The 10,691-nt window shown below is 46.1% G+C and overlaps 1 protein-coding gene across 1 annotated transcript; it reads left to right on the forward strand.

Moving 5' to 3' along the window:
- Positions 1–6,276: 6,276 nt before the first annotated feature.
- On the forward strand, positions 6,277–10,352 carry LOC116376722 (uncharacterized). Its single transcript, XM_031838099.1, has 5 exons — positions 6,277–6,378; positions 7,831–7,995; positions 8,175–8,244; positions 8,771–9,094; positions 9,177–10,352. Exons 1-5 carry the CDS (start codon positions 6,277–6,279, stop codon positions 9,545–9,547), a joined length of 1,032 nt encoding a protein of 343 aa, XP_031693959.1. The 3' UTR covers positions 9,548–10,352.
- Positions 10,353–10,691: the final 339 nt, after the last annotated feature.

Consider the following 10,691-nt stretch of genomic DNA (forward strand, 5'->3'; position numbering starts at 1 on the left):
GCTTGATCTTAATGAGAAAGCTCAATTGAAGGAGTCACAATTTACACAATTCACAATATCGTAAGTCACAATTTTATCTTTGATTGTCTTAAGCATTTGAAGTTTGAACTCTGTATAATGGTGGCAGTAGCTGTATCAAACTGTCATGGAACATCCTCAATGTTTAACATTTACAAAGGAATACAACAAGGTGTCCAGTCTCACCTTTTTTATTAGTTTCTCAAACATTCTGCCCATTAGTTTATCAAAGTCTATTTGAAGGCATGACATTCTAGGTGAGAGAGATCAAGATATCCCCAACTGGCAGATGACACCTCACTTTTGTTTGAAAAATGTGTCAAACTAGATTAGCATTGGATATTGTGAAGCAGTTCTCCAAAATGTAAATAGTCGGGGTGGTCATTTGATTAGTTATTCAGCAGTTTTATGGCTTGTGGGTAGAAGCTGTTAAGGAGCCTTTTGTTCCTAGACTTGGCGCTCTGGGACTGCTTGCCGTGCGGTAGCAGAGAGAACAGTCTATGACTTGGGTGACTGGAGCCTGACAATTTTTAGGGCCTCTCTGACACCGCCTAGTATATAGGTGGATGTCAGGAAGCTTTGCCCCAGTGATGTACTGGGCCGTACGCACTACCCTCTGTAGCACCTTAAGGTCAGATGCCGAGCAGTTGCCATACCAGGCGGGGATGCAACTGGTCAGGATGCTCTCGATGGTGCAGCTGTAGAACTTTGAGGATCTAGGGACCCATCTTTTCAGTCTCCTGAGGTGGAAAAGGTATTGCCGTGCCCTCTTCACAGCTGTCTTGGTGTTTGGAGCAGGATAGTTTGTTGGTGATGTGGACACCAAGGAACTTGAAACTCTCGACTCGCTCCACTTCAGTTACGTCGATATTAATGGCGGCCTGTTCGGCCATCCTTTTCCTATAGTCCACAAACAGCTCCTTTGTATTGCTCACATTGAGTGAGATGTTGTTTAGTATTATAACTTTCCAAATGTGAGATGTTTGTTCTGAAAGAAGCTGTCAATCCAGCAGATTGTAACATCACTGAAAAGGATACTGTAACCTACCTAGGTGTAAAGACCACCAAAAATCTTAAGAATGAGCTTAATATCACGTTTCAGGACAAGACACAGGCAAAACGATAGGTCAAGGGCAGGCAGTGGTCAGTAATCCAGATCAAAGTCCATGAGGTACAGAATGGCAGGCTGTCTCAGGGTCCGGGCAGGCAGAGGTCAATAATCCAGGGTGGTGTGACAAGGTACAGAACAGCAGGCAGGCTCAGGGCAGGCGGAAGGGTCAAAAAAGACAGGAGCAAGGGAAAACCGTTGGTAGACTTGACCAACAAAAGAACTGGCAACAGACAAACAGAGAACACAGGTATAAATACACTGGGGATAATGGGGAAGATGGGTGACACTTGGAGGGGGTTGGAGACAAGCACAAAGACAGGTGAAACGAATCAGAAACACTTCATTTCAATCCTGTAACTGAATCTATCTAAATAAATTAACCTTATGGTTAGGGAGGGATTTAAATATTCAAGGTAGGGTGCTTTTATCCAAAACTGAGGGGCTATCTCATTCATCCTATATTTTTCCCCAAATCCACCTTAGATAAGCTATTGTACAACTTCATATGGAAAAGTGGGATAAAATCTTTACTTCAGAATAATGCATATTTCGGAAAATCTCCTATTGTAAGTGATACCCAGGTGAATGGCATAGGTTTACTTGCCTAGTTAAATAAATAAAAAATATTTAAAACAAATTGTATCTGTCTGTTACATGCTTTGTGGACTCCACTGGGCAGAGGTTGCTCTCCAGTTTTGTGATAAAACAAATGTGTGGTTTAATTTATTCTGCCACTGTGTCTTCTTATTGTCTCTGCCTTTAGGCCTTTATATTGGAGGGCATATATATTGCAAGGCATATGAATTAGCTCTTTATAGAGCAAACAATGCAATTATCACACCGCATAAGTTGTAATATTCCTTTTTTGGGGGGCTTCCCCAGTGATTTTACCCACACCCCACTACTGATTTTATCCCAATGTAATCAAGGTTTGGAAATGGAATCACAGAGATGCCAGAGATAGCCAGACTAGTAATTTGGGCTAAGAAACAGAAGTTGGCCTTTGGAGAAATGCCGGTGCATGCTCTGCAAGCAATGAAAGCGCGGCAAGAGCGTGCGTGGTGGACAGATATACGTGGTTATGGACAGCGAGGAAGAAGGAGAAGAGTGTAGTAGGAAGATGTGTATTGATTAAGAATTGGGCCAAGTACAAACCCTATTCTACTGTCTCTGATGGCTCAGAAATTGAACACTCTTCCGGCGCCGACGTGTTATTTCTTACATTGGTACCCCAGGTAATCTTAGGTTTCATTACATACTGTCGGGAGGAACTACTGAATATAAGAATATAACGTCAACTCACCATCATTACGACCAGGAATATGACTCTCCCAAAGCGGATCCTGTGTTTTGCCTTCCACCCAGGACATTGGATCGGATCCCAGCCGGCGACCCTAAAAAAATGACGCGGTAAAAGGGTCAAACGAAGCGGTCTTCTGGTCAGGCTCCAGAGATGGGCACATCACGCACCACTCCCTACCATACTACTCGCCAATGTCCAGTCTCTTGACAGCAAGTTTGATGTAATCCGAGCAAGGGTAGCATTCCAGAGAGACATCAGAGACTGTAACGTTCTTTGCTTCACGGAAACATGGCTCACTCGAGAGACGCTAACGGAGTCGGTGTAGCCAGCTGGTTTCTTCACGCATCACGCCGACAGAAACAAGCATCTTTCTGGTAAGAAAAGGGGCGGGGGGGTATGCCTTATGATTAACGAGAAGTGGTGTGATCATAACAACATACAGGAACTCAAGTCCTTCTGTTCACGTGACTTAGAATTCCTCACATTCAAATGTCGACCGCATTATCTACTAAGGGAATTCTCTTCGATTATAATCACAGCCGTATATATAACCCCCCAAGCAGACACATCGATGGCCCTGAACAAACTTTATTTGACTCTATGTAAACTGGAAACCACATATCCTGAGGCTGCATTCATTGTGGCTGGGGATTTTAACAAGGCTAATCTGAAAACAAGACTCCCTAAATTCTATCAGCATATTGATTGTGCTACCAGGGCTGGTAAAACCCTGGATCATTGTTATTCTAACTTCCGCGACGCATATAAGGCCATCCCCCGCCCTCCTTTCGGAAAAGCTGCTACAGACAGAAACTAAAAGAAGAGGCTCCCGCGCTCAGGTCTGTTCAACGCTGGTCCGAACAATCTGAGTCCACGCTTCAAGACTGCTTCGATCACGTGGATTGGGATATGTTCCGCATTGCGTCCAACAACAACATTGACGAATACGCTGATTCGGTGAGCGAGTTCATTAGAAAGTGCATCGGCGATGCTATACCCACAGCAACGATTAAAACATTCCCAAACCAGAAACCGTGGATTGATGGCAGCATTCCCTCGAAACTGAAAGCGCGAACCACTGCTTTTAACCAGGGCAACGTGACTGGAAACATGACCGAATACAAACAGTGTAGCTATTCCCTCCGCAAGGCAATCAAACAAGCTAAGTGTCAGTATACAGACAAAGTAGAGTCACAATTCAATGGCTCAGACACAAGAGGTATGTGGCAGGGTCTACAGTCAATCACGTATTACAAAAAGAAAACCAGCCCCGTCGCGGACCAGGATGTCTTGCTCCCAGACAGACTAAATAACTTTTTTGCTCGCTTTGAGGAGAATACAGTGCCACTGACACGACCCCCTACCAAAACCTGCGGCCTCTCCTTCACTGCAGCCTACTGTGAGTAAAACATTTAAAGTGTTAACCCTTGCAAGGCTGCAGGCCCAGACGGCATCCCAAGCCGCGTCCTCAGAGCATGCGCAGACCAGCTGGCTGGTGTGTTTACGGACATATTCAATCAAGCCTTATTCCAGTCTGCTGTTCCCACATGCTTCAAGAGGGCCACCATTGTTCCTGTTCCCAAGAAAGCTAAGGTAACTGAGCTAAACGACTACCGCCCTGTAGCACTCACTTCCGTCATCATGTAGTGCTTTGAGAGACTAGTCAAGGACCATATCACCTCCACCCTACCTGACACCCTAGACCCACTCCAATTTGCTTACCGCCCCAATAGGTCCACAGATGACGCAATCGCAACCACACAGCACACGGCCCTAACCCATCTGGAGGAATACCTATGTGAGAATGCTGTTCATCAACTACAGCTCAGCATTTAACACCATAGTACCCTCCAAACTTGTCATCAAGCTCGAGACCCTGGGTCTCGACCCCGCCCTGTGCAACTGGGTACTAGACTTCCTGACGGGCCGCCCCCAGTTGGTGAGGGTAGGTAACAACATCTCCACCCCGCTGATCCTCAACATTGGGGCCCCACAAGGGTGTGTTCTGAGCCCTCTCCTGTACTCCCTGTTCACCCACGACTGTGTGGCCATGCACGCCTCCAACTCAATCATCAGGTTTGCGGACAACACTACAGTGGTAGGCTTGATTACTAACAACGACGAATCGGCCTACAGGGAGGAGGTGAGGGCCCTCGGAGTGTGGTGTCAGGAAAATAACCTCACACTCAATGTCAACAAAACAAAGGAGATGATTATGGACTCAGGAAACGGCAGAGGGAGCACCCCCTATCCACATCGATGGGACAGTAGTGGAGAGGGTAGTAAGTTATAAGTTCCTCGGCGTACACATCACGGACAAACTGAATTGGTCCACCCACACAGACAGCGTGGTGAAGAAGGCGGAGCAGCGCCTCTTCAACCTCAGGAGGCTGAAGAAATTCCGCTTGTCACCAAAAGCACTCACAAACTTTTACAGATGCACAATCGAGAGCATCCTGTTGGGCTGTATCACTGCCTGTTACGGCAACTGCTCCACCCACAACCGTAAGGCTCTCCAGAGGGTAGTGAGGTCTGCACAACGCATCACCGGGGGCAAACTACCTACCCACACCTACACCACCCGATGTCACATGAAGGCCATAAAGATCATCAAGGACAACAACCACCCGAGCCACTGCCTGTTCACCCCACTATCATCCAGAAGGCGAGGTCAGTACAGGTGTATTAAAGCAGGGACCGAGAGACTGAAAAACAGCTTCTATCTCAAGGCCATCAGACTGTTAAACAGCCACCACTAACATTGAGTGGCTGCTGCCAACATACTGACTCAACTCCAGCCACTTTAAAATGGAAATTGATGTAAAAATGTATCACTAGCCACTTTAAACAATGCCACTTAATATAATGTTTACATACCCTACATTACTCATCTCATATGTATATACTGTACTCTATACCGTCTACTGCATCTTGCCTATGCCGTTCTGTACCATCACTCATTCATATATCTTTATGTACATATTCTTTATCCCTTTACACTTGTGTGTATAAGGTAATAGTTGTGGAATTGTTAGGTTAGATTACTCGTTGGTTATTACTGCATTGTCGGAACTAGAAGCACAAGCATTTCGCTACACTCGCATTAACATCTGCTATGTGCTTTGTCACATGTGTATGTGACAAATAAAATTTGTTTTGATTTGAGGATGAATTACCTGTGGTGGCAGGTGTGGTGAAGTCCTCAGAGTCCGAGCCTCGCCCAAATGATCATCCAAATGATGATTCGGGCCCAGTGGGAGAGACATTTTTGGAGAAAGTGGATCCCTGCCTTTTGGCTAATCCATATGTAGTCTCAGGCTGGGTAGAAAATAGGTTGGGTACTGTTAAATTGGTGAAGGTAGCTCGAAGTGGACTTGTGATTATTTTCTGTATTTCTTCCATCCAGAGGGAGCGTCACGTGACTAGGGACAAGATCTGTGACTTGCTTTGCTCTCCGGGGGCAGGGGGCCTTTGAAAGGAGTGATTACTGGGGTGATGTTAAGTGTTGAGGTGGAGCAACTGAAATGGAAAACTCCCTATGCCTCTGACACCCACCATTTGGTGCGATGCAGACCCTGTGGCGAGCGTGGTGAAACTGAGGAGACATTGTCTGTCCTTTTGAGGTTTGAAGCAGAGCTTTTACCTGACAAAGTCATGTTAGGATATATCAGTTACCCAGTGAGAGCTTTTGTGCCAAATCCACTAAGGTGTTTCAGATGCCAAGCTTATGGTCATATTGCAACAGTGTGTAGGAGGGAGATTCCGAGATGTGTGAAGAAGGGCACAGGACAAAGGAATGTGTAGTATCGGTGGAATAAACTGTGTGTAAATTGTGGGGGTGCCCATGCTGCTGTGGGAGAGACAGGTTAAGATTGCCAGAGTCAGAGTAGAACACATTGTGCCATATGCTGAGGCAGTGAAGACAGTAGACGATGAGGGGTCAAGGGTGAGCAGTAGGCCTAGGCCAGTACAGAGTGATACGAGGTTGTGCTTCAGTAAGGTTAACTTCTTAGCATTCATTGCCATGGTTATCAGTTGTACCTCAGAAATGAAATGTAAATCACAAAATTGTTTCTTTGTGGTGGCAGTTGCGGAGAAGTACTCAGGTGTACAATGTTTTACTGCAGAAGAGTTACAAGTTGTGTTGAATGAAAGAGTCCCGTCAGTTAGGGTCAAAGTAGTGGAATGGGGTGGTGATTTGTATGTATTTATGAAATAGTGGTATATACTGTACGTGGAGGGTTAGTTGGTGGTGCAATTTTTTCCTTTTCCCTCTCCTTTTACATTTTTGCATCACAAAATGTAATGTGATTGAACACACACTACCACACAGTAGGCGGCAGCATGCACAAACAAAATGTGCAAACTCCATGATACCAAAGAATAAGAAGAAGTAATCAAGATTTTAAATTATGTTTTTGTCAAATTATATAATTGTTTGAGCTTCGTGTGGTCAATTTGCAGTGTACAAATTATTTATAATAATGTTCCAGCCCCCCGACCATCCACTCAAGAAAAAATCACCCCGCGGCTGAATGTAGTTTGTGACCCCTGCCATAGGGACTATGGTGACGACAAACAAGATATCGAAAAGTTGTTCTCCATGGATATGCATTTGCATTTAGCGATCCAACTTAATTTTCTCTTTAAGATTATATGCATTTTTAGACACTACACGCAGGCCACTGGCTTCTGATTTAGCTCTGTGTGAAGGAGCCTATCCTTGGCTTTACCCTTCTGACTACAATGCATTAGAGTTATTGAATCTTTCTTTTGATTTAGCTGAGGGAAACTGATCAAAGCGTGAAACACTCTACCTAAAAACAACTGATCCTTGATTCTGATACGGGTTTGGAAACCTTGAACACTCAACTTAATTATCACCCTAAAAAAACTTTACAAATAGACTGCAAAATATACACTGGCTACTGTTAGATATTTCATGACAGATTTCCACCAAGGTTGTTTGTGTAGCACAGCTTCAAGCCGAGGTTTTTTTGTTCCCTCCCAAATTTCCATTTGTAGTTCAGGTCAATGTCAATGTAAAATAGCTCTGTGGGATTCTGTGTTAAAACAGCAGACAGTAAGTGTATCTGTCACTCCTGCTCCTGCTCCCCTCTCCGGCGACGTCGCCTGTTTACTAACCATTGGTCCTGGCAACCCACATTGTGCACACCTGGCAATCCTCATTGCGCACACCTGCTCCCCATCATTAAGCACACATGGACTTCATCACCACCCTGATTACTCTCGCTTCATATAGCCACCAGTCATCAGGCAGTATTGGTTCTGTTTAAATGTCTCAACGTTTCTCTTGTTTTGTAACTCTCCATGTTCATTATTATAAAACTCCCCATCTGCACCTGCTTCCTGACTCCCTGTGTCTTTTTTTTTACAGAATACTGCCTCAGAAATGATGGAAGCAGCAGATGATTACACTATCTTCCAGATGGTCGAGGAACAGGGTCATCTACTACACCAATACCACGACCAGCTGGGTCTACTGGGTACGACCATGAAGGAGGTCCTCCTCGTTGTCAACCGCCTGGACAACACCAGCAAGGTTCTCCATACCTTTTGACAGAGGGCCTCCTACCATGGGTCGTCACAGTGAGCCAGTCCCCCAGTCTACCCAGCCATCCGCCCAGCGATTCCTGACTGTCTCTTCCGGAGAAGTATTACGGACCTCCAACGAAATGCCGTGGCTTCCTACTCCAGTGCTCCCTCTATTTTACCTATCAGATGGGAGACCCCACCAAAGAGATGTCCAAGGTTGCCACGGTCATTTCCCTGCTGACCGGACGGCGTTGGAGTGGGCTACGGCCATCTGGGAGAGAGGAGAGGAAGAGCTGGGTTCCTATGAGAGATTCATGGCTCTGTTGAGGGCAGTCTTCGACCATCCTCCAGAGGGCAGAGAGGGAGGGCTTTTCCAACTCCAGCAGGGTGCCCAGACTGCTGCGGAGTACGCCTTCGGACTGTGGCAGCCTCCAGCGGCTGGAATGAGCTGGCGCTCCGCACTCTATTCCTCAGTGTACTGCGCAAATAGGTCCAGACCGAGTTGGTATGCCGGAATGACAACATATCCTTGGACGCACTCTTCTCGATGGCCATCCGTCTGGATAACCTTCTTTGGGAGTGTCCACCTCGCCACTCACCTCCCTCCTTTGGCTGTCCTGAGACAGAGCCTGAACCCATGGAGTTAGGGGCCACACCTCTCCGCATCAGAGCAGAGTCCCTCTCTGGTCTACTGACCACTCTCCATGTCACTGAAGCACTATTCCAGCAGGTCTTCTGGCACTATGGCCTTCTGGAAGACATCAGCTGGGGAGGTTCCTAAGGAGTCACTGCCAGGACCGGCTGGGGGAGTGGGCCCGAGTTCCTTCCCTGGGCGGAATACGCCCAGAACTCACTTCGTCACTCCACCACCAGGCTGACTCTCAGCCAGTGCATCCTGGGATATCAGCTGGCCCCTGGTTCCTTGGACTCCGAACCAAAAGAGGCCCCTGCAATTGAAGCGTGGTTCCGCCGTCAGAAGGATCAGGCGGTCCACCACCGCAGTGAGGCTCCCGTGTTCCATCCTGGTGATCACGTCTGGCCCTCCATCAGGAACCTCCCGTTCCACCTGCCGGAAGCTGAGCCCCTGGCTTGTGGGGCCCTTCAAGGTCCTCTGGAGGGTCAATGAGGTAACCTATTATTTAGAACTCCCCGCCAACTACCAGATCTCACCCTTGTTTCACTCTTCAGGCTGGTGGTTCCTGGTCCCCTGGCTGATGCTATCCCCTGCGATACCCCTCCCCTGGACTTCGAGGACCCCCACTTATGCTGTTAGGTCTCTCCATGACTCCCAATGTTGTGGGGGTCGGCTCCAGTACCTGGTGGAGTGGGAGGGGTACAGTCCTGATGAGTGCTTTTGGGGCCCAGTAGCAGACATCCCAACGTCATCCATTGCCGTCGTTCGGCCCGCTCCTCGCCCTTGGGACCATCCTCCTGGCCGGTGTCATCTTGCGGCAGGGGCTGCACGTCGGCGGGGGGGGGGGATTACTACTGTCATTCCTACTCCCTCCGGCGCTAGATGTCGCCAGTCTACTAACCACCAAAACGCAGACCATCAATAAATCTGCATTTTAAACCATTTCACTTGATCATAGTGATCAGGGGTGTGCAACTAGTTTTCCTTCACAGAAAATACATGAGTGCAAGAAAATAGCTTAATTTTCATCAGCTGACAACAGCAGTGCAATGCTATTTGGCTAGCAGCCACACAAGTAAATGAGCTTACAATTAAAATGCAAAGTCTTTTTTTGCAAAAACAATTCATGGCCATTATATTTCCAATGTTTATCATATAAATAATGTAGCCAGTTACATTTCCTAATGTTTTTTAAAAAGTTAATCTTGCATTGTACCAGAGAAAAGTAGGCTACGCTGAGAAAAATACGAGGTACACGTTGGTGAATTCTCATCCGACTGGAGAAATGCAAGTCAAGCACAATATTTTTCTGAGGCCAAGCAGAAATTACAATAAGAAGCATTTTAGCAAGATATTTCTTGCTGAAAAAAGGCAGAATACTGCGCTAATACGACCCCTGAAAACTTTTTGGGTGTGCTATGAAAGTGTAGTTTCTGAGGTTTCAAAATGCATATTGCATGCAATGATTACGGGGGGGTGTGGTATAATGAGGTATATATTAGAGCAGTAAAAATAAATGTTTTGTCATACCCGTGGTATACCATGGCTGTTAGACAATCAGCATTCAGGGATCGAACCACTCAGCTTATAATAAAGGTTATACAATGGGTGGGTCTAATCCTGAATGCTGATTGGTTAAAACCTCATTCCACCCCAGTAATCATTCCAGCCAGTGTCTATTCCACAAATTACCACTAGCTAAATCTCTGATGTTAAAATGGCAGTCTGTTCCATCTGACTGTGCAATCCACTGTCTCATCAACCCAGCCAGTCAATTTATAAACTTGATCTCCACTATAAAAAGTATCTAGACATTATCTCACATTTCTTTTAGACTAACATTTAGTTTTCAACATCTGAGACTTGTATAAACCTTGCTGTCTGTCTCTTCGACATTTGCAACATTGTTTCAATATTCCCATTCGATCTCCAGCTGTAGAGCTACCTCCGCCCTGGCCTACATGACAACATGTAGCGATCACATGTAGGACTTTGATTGTGTATGATTTTATTTATGTATAATTTGACTTCTATGTGATTTGACGGTATTATGTCATTTTGAGCTTTGC

This window comes from Oncorhynchus kisutch, linkage group LG13 (assembly GCF_002021735.2).
Source record: "Oncorhynchus kisutch isolate 150728-3 linkage group LG13, Okis_V2, whole genome shotgun sequence".
Taxonomy (NCBI): Eukaryota; Metazoa; Chordata; class Actinopteri; order Salmoniformes; family Salmonidae; genus Oncorhynchus; species Oncorhynchus kisutch.